Below are 16,477 nucleotides of genomic sequence, written 5' to 3'. Positions count from 1 at the left end.
CTTGGAATTTCTCATGACCACAAATTACTGTATAACAAAGGAATACTAAATGCTGCATACCTGTATGGTTTGGAAGGTGATATATTTGCAAGTCATAATGCTCCTTATGTTTTGGAATATCAGGGAAAATATAATTCATGTGGATTAGGAGGAGTGATAGTTTTTGGCAGTATAGTTTTTAGCATAGAAACGTGGAAGTTATTGTGTCTGCAATTTTATATGGGTAAAAATTATATAGTAAGAGTTTCTCAAAACATCTGAGAATGGATGGATTCTGCCCAGTGTTACTCACAATATAGAGACAAATAAGCAGGGGAGCAAAATTTAAGGAAAGAGGAAGCAAATTGTAGGGACGTAGGAATTTTTTTGTTTGTTTGTTTAAACAAAATGAACAGAGAAGGCTTGTATTTGTGCTAGTTTCAGACATGCTATAAGATCTGTAAGGAAATTGTGAGGACTTTGATTTTTCAGTCAAATTCAGATCTGGATTTTTGTATCACTTCCAGATCTGAATTAAAAAAATATAATGCATGAAGACCCCCCCCTTTTTTTTTATTTACATGTGGTGGAATAAGGAATATGGTAGAAAGGACTATTTTATGTGGACTCCTTAAATATTTTCCTCCCTGTTATTTTATCCGTACTATAAAAACTTTCCCAGCTCAGGTTTTTTGATTGATTAACTTCAGTGCAAGAAAGGTGTAGTCCACCTCCTTGAATGTTAGAGAAAATGTAGTGTCTGGCAGGAAGTTGAAAACGATGGGAAAATAGGGGGTTGGATTTTTTGGTGTTTTTTTTTTCCTGTTTTCGGGGGGGGGCAGGAGGCAGAATATGAACTTTTTGTGAATGGACATTGAGGATAGTTTTGGGTGACTGGTAAAGACACGTTTCCTATGGAGAGGAAAGAACTGCATCACTAAGAGGTGATGTTTAGTAGTCTGTGGCTTTTACAACTTGCCTTGAAGTTTCACCATCTTTTTGATTTTTAAAAGAAGTACAGCTGCATGTAAGGGTTATACTAAATGGCTCACTGCAAAATAACATCAGAAAGCGATAATTTTGATTTCTTCCATAGCTCACCATGGAAATATGTAAATAAAGTCAACTTCACATAGGCATTTTTGTCATCTTGGTTCTTTTCACACTTCTCTAAGTTGCAATGTGGAAGATGAGAGTACAGAAGAAATGCTTAGAATATAAGGGGATCCAGCCTTAACCACCTTCTGAGTTAGACATGACATATGCACATGATCCCTTCAGTGCACAAAAATAATGTATCATCACCTTCACTGTTAGATTTTGTTTTGTACATGCAAGCATTCTAGAGAGGGGAAATAACGGCCTGTAAATATTTATATTTTCACCTGTATAAATATATGTAATAGCAGCTTACTAAAACTGTATGTACAAATGGAGGATGCTTATTGAAAAATGGAGTTGAAGAAAAGGAAGGTGATAGCCAAGTATTCTTGAACTGCCATCAAGTTGCTATTTTATGTCTTTCAGTTAAAAAAAAAAAAAAAAAAAAAAATCACCCTGTCAAAAGACCTTGTGCCAAAGATGCTCTTGTGTAGTATTCTTGTAGCATAGCAGGTCTAAGTTCTGGGTAATGGTTTGCACTCTTGCCCACTGCAATAATACTGTCAAATGTCAGCAAAGGGACTGATTTTAAATGAAATATACAGCTGAGACTCTTTCTTTCTGCTAGTCTTTATTCCACTACTTGTCTTATAAGACTGCAACCCTGAAATCCCATAAAGACACCTCTTCTATCACCCAGGTAACCACCAGTGTAACCGATCAAATTGCACAGCTATCACAGTATATAGTAATAAGGACTCCTCAGCAGAGGATCACTGAACTTTTTTCAGTGCTAATTTCTCTGTCTTGGAGATAATTGTTTATTATTTCAGCTATTGCTGTTTATTGAAATATGAACACTTTTTTCACACAGGCCTCACTGGGAAAAACAGAAAGAAGTAAAGGATTATTTTACAGAGCCCTTCAAAACTGTCCTTGGGCAAAGGTAAGCATAGAAAAGATATAAACCTATAGTTGGTACTCTAATTTTTGTAGTTTTGTATTTAAAAAAAAAAAAATAGTAGTTACCATAGTGAGTTGCGTACAAATGAAAGGAGAACTTTCCAAGGAAAAAATAGTGTAAGATTGTTTGCAAACAAGAGATGCACCCAAAAGGGAGACAAGCATAGTAGTCAATGCATTTCAGAACAGAAAGGTGTTGTACTGCATTAAATAAGACAGTAAATTCCTGTCTCTGTGATCTGGCAGTGACTGAGTCCTGCAGAATGTATTTTAAGCATGTTGGCAGCAAAAATAAGTAGGCGAATTAGAATGTGTTTAGATAATAGTTAAAGAAATTATTCAGGAGCAGCTGCGGTTGCCCAAGCGAAGTCTGTGTAAGCTCCAGCACCTCTTGACCTACATTTGATCTTTTAGAAGGCAGAGATTTAGTAAGAGTCGGAAAAGACTTGGACGGACATCTGTATCGCTGTCACTATGGAAGTACTAATTGTGATTGATTGTATTATTTTTAAGAAATGTATGACACTTTCTTGCATTCATGCTGCAGAGTTGTTTGCATGTGTACATACTCCTTTTTGCTAAGTATCTCGCTATGATAGAAAGATGGTAGAGAAAAATGTTTTAATTTTAACATTGTCCTTCTAGGTACTCTATATGGATGCAATAGAGTACTTTCCTGATCAGCTGCAAGAGGCACTTGATCTAATGACTGAAAAAGAATTAAGAGTGCGGGTACCTATGGAAGAGCTGGATCTACTTTTAGAGGTTTAAAAGAAGAGAGTAAAAGAATAGAAAAAGTACAGAAGCTGGTGCTAGAACTGGCAGTTAGAACTGTCTCTTTTCAACCAAGAACTCTGTTGGGACTTGGGTACTATGTACTTAAACAAACAAACAAACCAACTTACTATATAAATTGCTATCAAAATGGAGTTCTACTAAGCTGCAAGTATACTGCAATCAAAAGTACTGCATTTTGCCCACAAAAAGGCATCCATTTTCTCTGAAGTATTGCTGGCTTCCACAGAAGGATACCCTCTCATAAATATTCTCCTGTTGAACATTGCCCACATTTCTTATTCTGTTGTTTGAAATTACATTCCCTAGAGTTCAGTGGAGATTCAGTACACACCAACTATGGTTTGGTGAGCAGCACAGGAAATAAACATCTGCCAAATGGATGCTCCACTGTCCTCCAGTTGGCAGACTTCAGTAATTTCCTTCAGCTTGGTATGCGTGTGTGCATAATATAACTACCAAGTCAAACAGCAGTTATCTGTTCATAAACTGTTAGTAAAAGCCAAATCTTTGCTTGAGCAGCACCTATTTTGGACTTGTATTTGTATGTTTTGACAAATGACCATTTTAATAAGAATATTTATGGAAAATATACCGGAATATTTTTAAATTTGTCTGGAATTTGTATTATTTTTGTTTCTTAATTTTAATGGGTCTGAGAATGCATTAAAGCTGAAATCGCATCTATAGTGTCTCTCTAAGCAGTGTATTTTTAAACAAGTTGTAGTAATTGATTATTCCCTTTTGCCCAAATATAGGTAATCGTCATGAGAGAAGTAGGGTGGTTCTGTATTTATTCCTCACCAAAAAAGGCAGAATAGTCAGTGCATGACTGTTTGATAGTAGCTTTTATCCAAGAATTGGAAAGTTCTTTACAGGCAAGCCCCTAGAGAAATAATAAGAAATGTGGAAACAATTTAACAATATATATTATCTATTTATTTTGTAAGGCAGAAGATGCTGAAATATGTAAAGACTAGGTTTAGCATCTCAGCTTTTGAGACTCAAGCACTTAAAAACTGGAGCTTCTTCTCTGAAAGAGGGTACCTGCAGTCACCGAATGCCCTCAACTGTTTCAGAGTTTTTTCAGGAGGAGGAAACTAACAACTGTCACTAACAACTGGTTGTTGTAAAGCTCTTGGGCCCCTCGAGTAACAGTAGCTGCATTTTGCCTTGCATACTACAGTGCTATTTTTTTTTAAAAGACATTCTAAAAAGATAAAGAAAATACACTAATGGAACTATACTGGAAAAGACAAATCTATAAATGCTTTAGTGGTAAAAGTAGCTTATCCAAACATGTTTAGATCTTTAAACTAAGGCTACCAATACAAAAAGTCCATCCTGTTTTAAGTTAAATACACAGACATTGGATACTTTTAGAATGTATCTAAGCATTACTTACAATTGTATGCTATTTATTTATTTTTATATATATGATTTAAGACATTGGGGCACTCAAAGTTGACTTTTGTACTAGTTAGCCCCCCACAGTTAAAGTTTAGAAGAGTAACTACTTTTCTAAGAAGAAGAGGGGCAATTACATAGGCATAACTGTGGTACCTTACACAACTACTAACAAAGCCTAACAGGTGGGGAACCGACTTAGATGCTCTTCACTACACACTACATGCAGTGTGTCTGAGGAATAGGTTTGGATCACTAAGAAAAGCACTGTCAGTCATGTCACTAGATACTTCTCTTGGAAGTAAGTCTGACTGCAGCAACAGAAAAAAAATCTGTGTAAATAACTGGTCTTTGCTAACAACACCATTCAATTCAAACAAATATTTTATTGGGAAAGGAAGTGTTTGACTGAAAACCACAAGCCACCAGGATTTAACCTCGTTGAGAATGAGGATTAGCTAGACTACTTGGTTTTATATATGAGGCTGTCCTCATAATCAGAGAAAACACTGCTGATGATTGATTAATTGATAGTCCCCAGGCAGATGGAGCTGACTTAAAGATAGAGTCCCTCTGGGGTTCCCTCCTGCTTCTTATAAAGAACGTTCTCTTTAGATTTCTTGAAGTCTTCATTTGTTACTTTCATTCGTCGTTCCCTCAAAGCCATCAATCCAGCTTCTGTACAAATCGCCTGCAAAAGAGAAAGCAAAAAATAAATTACTGGCTCTGTGCAGCCCCTCCAAACCATACGCCAAAGACAGTTGCCTTTTCATATCACTTGAACTAATTCTGTAGTAATGGAAGTGAACAATGTTGGTAAAATTAAAATTCTCAAGTTTGATGTTGTTCAGTAGCACTGAAACACATAAAATAGCTTATATAAAGCTGGATGCTTATGTCCTTTTGTAGTGAATGTAATGCTTCCATGACAAAAGAAAAGCAGCTTTAAAATAACAGTCCACTAAGAAGCAGACTGCAGTGGGCTGTTTTACTTTTGCAAGGAGGTGATAGAGGAAAGTGATGTTACATTTGATTAAGCTCACTCATGGGACAGTTGTAGCAAAATCTGTCTACTTTAGAAATTTTACATTATGTATATCTGAAACTTCATCTACAATTTCATCTTACTTCTGCTTGCAACATTGTCTCTAAAATGCTTCATATCCTGCAGTTTCTTGAATAGTGATTTAACACTATCTTCCACAAATATTCCACTTTTAACATTTCATATTCAGGTAACACAGGTGAATACTCCTGTCAACAGAATCTATCTGATAATTAGCATTTTGATAAAAGTTTCCCATTTGTAAAGCTGAGCAGATTTGGCATTTACATAAAAGATGTTTTAAAGCCATCCAACTGTCCCTCCAGTGATGCAACCACAGGAAATGAGTGAAGTTTCAAAATACAGTGTTTGAGGGACAGCAAAAAGGGGACTTGTGTTTTGAAGTGTACATAATGGTGATATACAGACCTTAATATCTGCCCCAGAGAGATCATCTTTTGCCATAATCAGCTCATCCAAAGTCACATCATCTGCCAAAGTCATTCTGCTTGTGTGAATCTGAAAGATGCGTTTCTTGGTCTTTTCATCAGGTAGAGGGAACTCTATTTTCCTATCAATACGTCCTGTGCAAGAGAAAAGTTTGCAGACTTAGTCTTTTTGCTTGCAGCGATTGGAAACAGAACAGAAAGTACATTTCAAGTTTGGATTGGCAGTAGCCGTTTCTACACACCACAATCAATCATGTTTAAAGCAGGAAGTGGGATCAAAGAGAATTCTGTTTGTAATTAACATGAAGTTATTACAGCTGAAACACAGATATGCTGCTGCTCTGTAAAACTGCAGGTAAAGGAACCTCATCTGGGAGGCACGAAAAGCCACAACTTTGAGTCACATTTAAATGTAAAACCAATTTGTCCTACCACAGAAAAGTATTCAAGTATTTACATTCTTGTAAAAAAATCATCCTGCTCTGAGATTAGGTTTATCTCTGAAGCATGGAGTTTAATCTCTGCCACAAAAAAAGAGTTATTGTGGCAGCATGAAGAATCCTTCCTCCCTGAAAATAACCTCTTTTTAAAAAGGTTCTGTGTAGTACTGTTAAACTCAACTGAAGAAGTGTTTTGTGTAAAAGGTCCTGTTGGAAGTTCCTACCAGATGTTTCCTTTTTGTTAGTAGGGACAGCAGTTGTTCCAGCCATTATGGTTCCAAATTAATGACCAGTCCTTTTAGAGATTGTTTCTATCTCCAGATCAGTCTTGTTTCTAGTTCTAAGTAACTTTTCCAAAAGGGGTGAATAGTACTACATATAATATTCCAGACTAACGTACACAATGGTAAACTAGCCTAGTGAACTGCTAAAATTGCCCTGGTTGCTCAAGCAATGGTTATAATTTAACTATGTGGTAAGTGGATGAAGTTTCTCCTTCCAATGTATTTCAGATCATCCTAGCCTGTCTTTTAATATTGGTATAGTATTTACTACTTTGTACTCTAACAGCAGCTGTTTTGATTTGGAGGGGCAAACCTAAGCAGATGGAAAGAAATGGAGTTTTTTGTAAAAGAATTCAGTTACTTCATACCTTGGAGGCTTTTATGAACTCCTTGGGTCCATACTTATCTAGTGACTGTTCAGAGGCGGATGATTTGCTCCAGCAGCATTAAGCTCTTTGACAAATTTATCTTAGATTATCTTTGCTCTATTACTTTACTTTACAAGAGAAGTAAGACAGAGAGGTATCTTTACAACCTTTTCAATACTTCAGATTTACTTGAGGACGCTAATGGGAAGCTTAGCCTATTTGTTCGATCTCTCTGTTACTTTCTAACTTCTGATTTAACAAACCTCACACAATTATGCAGGTTGTCTGTTTTGCTATATCTTTTAGTGGCCATTTGAAAATATGGCCTATGCCCATTCAAGCTGTTGGCTCAGTATTTTATATAAATATATATATATATATATATATATACACACACACGTGTGTGTGTGCGCACATATGTACACACACATATATATATATATTATATATTTATAAATAAAAATAAGATATTATCTCTCTCTCACTCCTCCCCCTCCCTAATGAAAGTAGTAGCATCAGGTAGGTAAGGGAACTAGCCTGGTTTCGTTATATCAAAACCCAAACTTCAAAATAACCAGGAGCAATATTTCAAAGTAGTCAAGCACTTAAGCTCCTTCTGAAAACTTGCCTTTGATGGTTTAGGCCTAAGTGCTCATCTATTAAACTGAAACAGTATTGCCCTGCCTTCCCCAGCTGCTGAAGATATGTTAATGAAATACTGCTGGGTCTATAATTTTAACCTTAATGATTACTTACAAAATAGCTATGCCAGCTAAATACAAATGAAGAATATTCAAGTTTTTTAAATATATATATATATACATATATATTTATTTATTTATACACACACACACACATATATATATGTGAATTATCACACTTCTCTATTGTTTTTCTCCTTGGACTTCTATACCATTTAAAATCTTGTGAATGGGCTCCAATTTAACAGATGCACAGTTAAGAAATACATTGACACTGATGAGATAGTAAATAGAGACAAACCAGTAATTTGCAGTTTTTTCACCAGCACATCTGTTTGATAAATAGTGACAAGTCCCTTTAGAATAAAAGGAACTTGGTAAGTGTATCCAGCGCAACTCTTACCTGGCCTGATTAAAGCTGGATCCAGTGTTTCTATTCTGTTTGTGGCCATAATAACTTTAACATCCCCACGAGAGTCAAACCCATCCAGTTGGTTCAACAGTTCCAGCATTGTACGCTGAATTTCTCTCTCACCACCTGAATTTGAGTCATACCTTGGAGAAGAAGCAATATAATCAGAAAATAAGGTATATGTATTTAAGAACACACTTCACAAATACTGCCACAAACATATAAGCAAAATAATTTATTTTCTTTTTAAAGCACCTATGTTATACTGGATTGTTTTTAATGTGCACCTATAGAAAACAAAAAGTAGGTTTTCAGAATCTGATTATGACAACAAGTAAGTAAAAAGACAATGAATTATTCCTTTTAATATGGAAAGTAACGGCAATTCAACGAAGGAAGTTTGTCCCTTTTCCATGTTTATGATGTATTCTATAATCATTCCCAGTCCTCTTGCACAATCAATTGATTTCTTCCTAACAAAGATAATTAACAAAAAAAAAAACAAAGAAAATCTAATTCTTAAGAAGAACTTGGAAATGCATCCACTTCAAAAAATAAAGCTACTGCATTTCAATAAACGTATCCTTTAGCCTTACTAACGTGGATCCCGGTTTTACTCTGCACACTTAACTAGAGGTATCAGTGGCTGAATTTCTTTGTGGTTTAGTTATTTCATTTGGCAAATGTCAGACTACGTAATCTGCACACACACTTTTTAAAGTTTGAATCAACATAACATTTATGAAGAATTCACCTGCATTATGCATTTTACCATCAATCCAACCCCTACTATGTACGCTGAAATTTATGGAGCAGAAGCTGCCTTTTTACTAGAGCTTCAGTATTACTGGCTGTGTATTACTGTATTACAGTATTACTGTGTTTTTATTTTGTGATAAAGACATTTTTTCTTTTTCTAAAAGTTTAAAAGCACTTCCAATGTCATTACCTTTGGTATTAAAAATTCTTGCTGTTTCCAAACTGAATGCTAACGATGTCAGTGTCTAGTAATATGAACTCAGTGGGACTTTGCCTACACTTAAGTAAGACCATCATTTACTCCATCACAAAAAAAAAAGAAGATAAAAGAAGATTTCATCACTCAATTTGCATAAATAAATTTTTAGAGTGTTAATAGGCTACTTTAAGGATTACTTGAATTGTACAGTTCCAACCAGCCTAATGATTTTCCAGAGCAATACAGCTTGGATACAGGCTGAACTATAGCTTAGTGTGACATAAGCAATGTTTACCAACTTCCACATCCATGACATGACAACTGCTAAAAACTTAGTTATAAGTATTAGCCACATACTAGGAGACACAATACAAACTATATGTCTACTTAAACTGTAAGTACATCACTTTAATGTTGAATCACAAGCAATCAAATTACTTTATATTTGAATTTGTACTGAAGGTATTATATAAACTTACACACTGTCTCTCTGTTTAACACATTCTGTCATATACACGTTACAGATGCTAAGAGAACAGAGTTTAAGTCTCTGGACGTATATTTGCTAGTAAGAAAAGGCTGTGATGTATTTTAGTTTCAAAGAAATTATTTGAAGTTTTACTTGTTAAAAAAAAAACAAAACCAGCTTACATCAAGAATAGTGTTGTCAGAATGGCAGTAAAGAAGTTGAATATCAATTCAGTTGCAAAAGAAGTGTTTCTAGTAAAGGTTTTATTGCCCTTGGCAAAATAACTCTACGTGAAATGGAAGCTAGAATGCTGTACCTCTTTGTCCCGATGGCATCAATTTCATCAATGAAGACAATGGATGGAGCGTGCTCTTCAGCTACACGGAAGAGTTCACGCACGAGCTTTGGACCATCACCCAAGTATTTCTGTATAAGTTCTGAACCAACAACTCTCAGGAAGGTTGCTGAAGTTTGGTTTGCCACCGCTTTGGCTAGTAAAGTCTTTCCTATTTTCAATTGCAACGAAATAATGTAGTTAGCTTGCAGGCAAAAATGTATATTTAAAAAAAAAAAAGACTCATGACAGACTTTGCAATGGCAAGTGTAACTTATTTTAACAGCACTAGCTCAGCACATATGTTACTGTAATATAAGATACCTGTGCCAGGTGGGCCATAGAGAATGACTCCTTTGGGCGGCTTTATACCCATCTCTTCATAATATTCAGGATGGGTGAGGGGAAGCTCCACAGACTCCTGCATCATAAGAAAACAAATGAAACGGTATTTTTATAAACACAGCACTCTCCACAGAAGTTGCAAGGTTCTTGAGAACTGCATTACTAAAGGCAATTAAGGAAAGAACCACCTAATTTCAAGGTAGACCTTGAAAAACATCTTAAAAAAAAAAAAAAAAAAAAAAAAAAAAAAAAAAAGGACTTCATGTTCCAAAAGAGAAAAGAGCTATTCTTAACAGGTCTCCTATTATAGTTTCCAGTTGAAATATGAAAGAGAAGCAGCATGAGTGTTCCCCTTCTTCCAATCTAAATGCACCATGCTGAATTTAGAACACAGGTGTTCCTGACTAACCCTTACAGAGGACACACACATAAGGGGGGGGGGGGGGGAAAGGCCCTTTAATAATGCTTTCCACCATGAGTTACCAGATATTACAGATCAATATTTTAAGAGTATTTGTGATTTTGAATGCCCAACCTGAATCACTTCAAAAGGTCTACTTTTCACAGGGTTCAGACTGGACTCTACAAAAAAAACAAAAAAACCCCAACCCACAAGCCACCTCCCTCCTGATTTTCTTAGACTGAATGACACTCAAGACAACCTCTGCGCTTTTTAGAATTTATTTCTCATCCTGCAACAGTCAATAACTTTACAACAAATTATACATTGCAAAGTAGCATGTTATTGCAGAGGTTTTATAAATTCAGTGCTCTACAGATTCTACAGCAACCGTGAAAGGTTTCTGGGCATAGTTTGTGAAGGGGTGTACTACTCACTTAAGAGAGTTGTTTCAACTCATGAGTCTGTCTAGAAATGACACACACTGCAGTCAAGTCCTGCTGTTACTCATTCAAGTTCTTGGCCCAACAGCTACGCGGATAGCTTACTTAACAGTGTGAATTAGTACATCTGAATACCTTGATTTCTTGGATCTGGTTGTCAAGGCCACCGATGTCAGCATATGTTTCTTGAGGAGCTTTCTCAACTTTCATCACAGTAACTAAAGGGTCGGTGTCATCCATTAGAACTCCTATCACAGCATGAACCTAATTCAAGCATTAAGAGTTGTCAGAAAAAGCAAGCAGCATTTCTAATACAACTGCAAACCTAATGCCCATTTGTACAGATTCATTAAATAAGCAATATTAATTCTCAGAGCCTGTGCTCCTGAGATTCTCAGAACAAAGGCCAGTTATAAACAGCACAAGAACTTGCGCTTCATTTTCTCATCTTGTTTTATAAAGACAACTCACCTTATGATTTAGTAAAACAGAGCAGCCTGGCTCTAGTAGATCCTTGTCCACAAAAGACAGAATACTGACATAGTGTTCTGATCCCACTGACGTAGACACAATAGCATGATTATCATCAATAATCTCCTCCAAGGTACCCACAGACATTGGTGTTCCCCTCAAATCATCCACCTTTGATCTCTCTTCCTGTTGTCAAAAAAACCCAAGAAACAACTCAAAAACTCAGGCTAACGGTTTTGGCAGAGTTTATGTATTACCTTAAGTTTAAATACAACACAGTTAAAACCCCCCTACACATTTGGGGGATTCACTTTATTGTCCAATTTATTTTAAAAGCACTTAAAAACACCACTGTTGCCTTATCTGTAGTAATCTATGCTTGGGCTAAACACACCAAACCATTAGAAAAAAAAAAAAATCTTGTCTTCTGTACAGTAACTGAGACTTAATGACTAATCATAATAAGCTTAACATGTTCAGATTGGCTTACGCATTCATGGCACTATTTCCATTACTTTTGTATCAAGTGATTTACACTACAGCACCCATTTTAATGTTAGAAGTAACAGTTCACTCAAAACTTACCTCTTGTTTTTCTTCCAAAGGTTTCATTTGTTCTTGATTTCTGATAAATTCTTCCTCCATTAACAAGTAATCTTTAATTCTCTCCAATTTTAACAATTTGAGTCTGCACTGTGTGTGAGGAGTCACTGTAATCAAAGTAGAAACACAATATTTCAGACAGAGTTTGACATGGTCAACTATTCATTAATTCCTTATCAAAAAAACTGCTTTAATTTTTCTGAATGACTATAATTTCTATACAAGCTGCAAAAGAAGAGAAGCTTTAGTAGTGGATTTCAAAGCACTAGTTATTTAAATGTTTTATATTTATCCTAATCAATTATAAAAATGTATTATCTAATTAAATAGCAGATTTTTGACGCATTTGGAGGAAAACAATCACATCGTTGGTCTTATTTGTGGGAAAAAGAGGCTTTGGTACGTGTTAACCGACTGCTAGGAGAGTGGTCAATTGCTAGAGTTTTCAGTGAACAGGTCAGTGCCATGACAAGGGAAAAAGTGAAATGGATGTAAGAAACTATTGTTTATACAAGCCAATGAAATGACTGGTCACTATTTTACTTATCCCACTGTAATTCTTCATCAAAAGCATTTTTTAAAAATTGTTTCCCCTACTTTTCTTCTCATTTCAGTTTCTATCTCCCTTATATGGGAATCCATATTATGAAATGCATCTTGTACGATAATAATCTTATTTTGTATGTTTAAAAAATTGTGTACGTTTTGGAATTACATTTGGCTTCATGGTTGAAACATTGGAGGCTTGGCCCCTATATACAGGCATGTCTAGGGAAGAGCACTGTTCTGCTGTTCTTGAAGGCCAGACAGTCCACAGGACTGCTGGGGACAAGCCGAGTGCTCACCCAGTGGGAGTTTGCTGGCAGCATCTGGTCCCTTTGTTTTCTTCTTCTTTTTCCCCACTCTGGTTGGAACTGGAGGTTCATATTTCTTCTTCTTATCCTTTTAAATAATATAAAGAGAATTCCATTAAAAAAAAATCAGGACATTAACAAAAAAATACACACAGGTGTCAGGCGCTCAGACTGAGAGAGAGCTCGACTTAAGCTGAATGGCTACACAACAAAACCAAGTTTTGTTTCCGTCTCCTTTATGATATATAGTGAAATGGCCAAAAAGAATATTCTTAAGAAGGTTCTTAAAAAATTTCTCCTGCTTGCTCTACATGCCCTTTTTTAATGAAGATTTCTGCCAACTTTTGATGAATAAAGAACACAGAAGGCTGAAACCTGAAGTAAACCACAAACAAAAAAAATCATGCATGAAAGTCAGATCTGAGGATGAGGAAAACATTAAAATGCACCCAAAGTGTTGAGATTCAATCTGTATGTAACATGCATTCAGTTTCCCATTTCATATACAGTTTGCAGTATGTAGTATTATACTTCTATCTCTAAAGGAAAACAAAAGGGCCTCTAAGGATCCAAAACATGAAGGAACACTTCATGTAGATGCAAATACAGTGACATTTCATACCAAAAACAGTTACTCAAATGACACTTTGATGATACCTAATCTTTTCTAATGCAGACAGATTTATATTTTTATTTTGTTAAATAAATCAGTACTGCCAAGTACTTTTCCTTTACAGTTATTTTTTTTTAACAGCAACCTATTTTCTCCAATGCACATCTGGCAGAAATAAGACATTTCAACAAAACAATGAGCAAAAGTGTATTTTTGTGCAGCTCAGAGTACAAGAAATAAAAAAATTGTAAAATAAGCCTATTGTAGCAAGCCTCTGAAAGACACCTGTAGTAAAAAAAGACATTGATTTTCTTGCTAATTACCTTGTCATCCTTCTTGCCACCACCAGGACCATGTCCACCACTCTGACTTTGACCCTAAGTAAAAGATGACAACGAAGTCAATATAAAAACACTACTATGAATCTTGAAACCTAAGAACTGATTCATGTAAAAGAAAATTATGATTAAATGTATTGTATCTAAATAAAATACTAACATATTCCAAACAGTGGTCCAAAGTCAGTGAATAAATAGGAGAAACACAGACTTATGATATAGGGAAGGACATCTTTATTGGTATGTTTTGGACTGATATGACATTGCACTGTGTTGTTACATTATAGTTCTAGCTCATTCCTTGCTAGTGTAAAAAAGTGAGCACCATTAAATAAAACATACCATGAAAAGTTCTTTCTCGCTCTCCTGTAAACCAGTTACCTTGTTCCATCTCCCACCAACAGAACCAGGTAACGTTCCCGTCTGCGGGAACCGAAACCCGCCCCAGGCCTGACCGGCCTCTCCAGCGGCAGTGCCCAGACGCGCTACGTGACTCAGCAGAGCCTGGCGGAAGAGACCCTGCAGGCTCCCAGTGCAAACGGCCGGCTCGCTCTCGCGGAGCAGCAGCCGGCAGCGAGACAAGCCTACCGGGGCCTGGCCGGGCCGGGCCGGCCAGCGCCGTGAGCGCCCGCCTCCTCCGCCCCCCCCCCCAGCGGCCGTTAAACGGCAGGGCGCGCGCCGGCAGCCCCGCGCGGGCGGACGGTGACTCTGCAAAACCCCGAGCGGCGGTGGCGGCAGGATGCCTGAGGAGGCGGCAGTCCCGCCGCCGCCAGCCCCGGAGCGGCGGCCCCTGCCCCCCGCACAGCCCCGCGCCCCGAGAGCCCGGGGCCTCCGCCGCCCGCTCACCATCTCCCTGCGCCCCGCACCGGAAGCGCTGCTCCGGCGGTGCCGGAAAGGGGCGCGGCGGCGGCGCAGTCACTACGGCATGCGGCGAGAGCCAAACGCGATCGCGTAGTGGGCGGGGCGGGAGGCGCGCGGCCCGCGGGCTAGACGCGCGGGGCGGCCGTTGGCGGCCGGCCGTTGTTCGCCGCGCGCGGCGGGGCCGCCCCTCTCTCGGCTCGGCTGTGGCGCCGGCTGCCGCCCCCGCGGGCCCGGGCCCGGGCCCTCCGGCGCGCTACCGGGGCGCGGGCCGCCCCTCGCCCCCGCTGCGGCGGTGTGAGGGCGCGGGGGGCGGTTCGAGCTAGCTGCGGCGGGGCGCGGCCGCCGTCGGGGAAGCCGGGTCCGCGCACCCCGAAGCCGCTGGTTTCCCCGCAGGTAGCCGCCGCCAGGCCGCCGTTGGCCGTGTCGCGTAGCCAGCGGGCAGCAGAGGGCCCCGCGGCCCCGCAGTTCCGCGGCGGCTGACGGGCCGTGCCGCGCCGCGGGAGGCGCCTCCCGCCTCAGCGGCGCGCCGGTGCCCCGGCCCGGCTCGGCGGTGCTCTTCGGCCGGGGGTTCGGTGTTTGCTTTTAAACGCAGTTAGTTCACCAGACCCCCTTTCTTTTGTTCTGCATAGCAGATAGTTGTTTCCTCTATAATGTTACAAGTGAAAGCCATCAGGTTTGCTGTCAGTAATAAACTGACTGCAAATGTATCTTGGTTCAAAACATACCTGAATTACTCCTCCTAAATGCAATGAACTGTTTACTGAAGGAAAATAAAGTGGTTTCTGTTCCCTTTGGCAGACAATGAGTGGTCTCATTTTTATGGAATGGAATACCATTTCAGATGAATAGCAGTTTTCATTTTCCTGAATTATAATGGCTAAGTGGAGAAGAAATGCCATCCGTCAACTGTCTGATAACAGCAGCTTTTGTTTCAAAAGTGTAAATTTGTCTGCTCAGCTCTAGAGAGCTAGAAGAAAACAAAGTTCTTTTCCCCATGAGATATTTCTCAGATATTCTTGCAGTTCAGTATTCATTGTTCACATTAAAACAATAAGCTTGTGATACATATTAAAACTCACAATTAATCAGCCACTACAATGTTACTATCCATAAAAAATATATTGAAAGTTCTGAATACACTGAAAAAAGTATGTCTTAATCCTGTTAGTTCAAGCTACCTCCCTTAAGCACTACGGAGATGGGTCTTCGCTGATGTTTTGCTGTTTGCTTTGGTGTTGTCTTTTCTTTCATATTTTCTCTAGAATTCACTTCTTTGAGCAAGGAACTTTGTATATTAAATTTTAATGTAAGCCTGTGTAGAAGCTCAGCTCGGCTGTGTAGAAAGGTAAGGGAATGGAGGATTAGGACTGTAACTACAGACTTATCCTTCCAAAACATTAATGGATGTGTTTGTCAGTATTCCCACCAGTGGTCCCAAAGACTCTAGTGAGACTGTTTACCTGCCTGAAGTCAAACAAATGCCGAAGTGGATAGATTCTACTACTCGTTGGAAAGCAATGCTAAAACAGAGGAGAAATCCTTAAAGTCTGACTTCCTGAAGAATTCAAAAATCACATTTTCTCTGCATGGTTAGGAATAATGTGGGTGAGCTCCATGTTCTTGAACACAAAGTCTTCTATTCACACAACTTGAGTTGGCATTTTTTGTGTTCATAAACATCCATATGCTCAGTTTTCTGTTCTGAAATTTTATTTCTTGATTACAACCACATTAAAGCAATATTTAGATATATTAAAATTTAAATGTCTTGAGAGCATTCCATATAGACTCGATTTGAAGCTTTGGTTACTAAAGTTTTGTTTAGAAGAAAGATAAAGGTTACT

At 38.3% G+C, this 16,477-nt stretch overlaps 2 protein-coding genes across 4 annotated transcripts in view; one reads left to right on the top strand and one right to left on the bottom strand.

Annotated features, from left to right (window-relative positions):
* NRDE2 (NRDE-2, necessary for RNA interference, domain containing) overlaps positions 1-3,525 on the top strand; it is a 35,900-nt gene extending 32,375 nt beyond the window's left edge. For both annotated transcript variants that reach the window (XM_013940655.2, XM_067296923.1), the window contains exons 13-14: positions 1,955-2,026; positions 2,689-3,525. In XM_013940655.2, coding sequence (XP_013796109.1) covers positions 1,955-2,026; positions 2,689-2,814 — 198 coding nt within the window. In that variant the 3' untranslated portion in view covers positions 2,815-3,525. The remainder of the gene's footprint in view (positions 1-1,954; positions 2,027-2,688) is intronic.
* Positions 3,526-4,611: 1,086 nt separating this feature from the next.
* PSMC1 (proteasome 26S subunit, ATPase 1) lies at positions 4,612-14,690 on the bottom strand. Of its 2 annotated transcripts, none has more exons than XM_067296924.1 (11): positions 14,619-14,690; positions 13,758-13,811; positions 12,813-12,909; positions 11,950-12,074; positions 11,365-11,550; positions 11,029-11,157; positions 10,030-10,126; positions 9,688-9,877; positions 7,936-8,087; positions 5,720-5,874; positions 4,612-4,936 (listed from the first exon to the last, which is right to left on the bottom strand). In XM_067296924.1, the coding sequence occupies exons 1-11, from the start codon at positions 14,619-14,621 to the stop codon at positions 4,802-4,804; spliced, it is 1,323 nt and encodes a 440-aa protein (XP_067153025.1). In that variant the 5' UTR covers positions 14,622-14,690; the 3' UTR covers positions 4,612-4,801. The 2 variants fall into 2 exon arrangements, with proteins under 2 accessions (XP_067153025.1, XP_013796110.1); XM_013940656.2 differs by lacking the exon at positions 14,619-14,690 and adding an exon at positions 14,115-14,408.
* Positions 14,691-16,477: the final 1,787 nt, after the last annotated feature.

Source organism: Apteryx mantelli, chromosome 4 (genome assembly GCF_036417845.1).
Source record: "Apteryx mantelli isolate bAptMan1 chromosome 4, bAptMan1.hap1, whole genome shotgun sequence".
NCBI classification, from domain to species: Eukaryota; Metazoa; Chordata; class Aves; order Apterygiformes; family Apterygidae; genus Apteryx; species Apteryx mantelli.
Note: the sequence above shows the minus strand (reverse complement) of the source record. Positions and strands in the feature narration are given on the sequence as shown.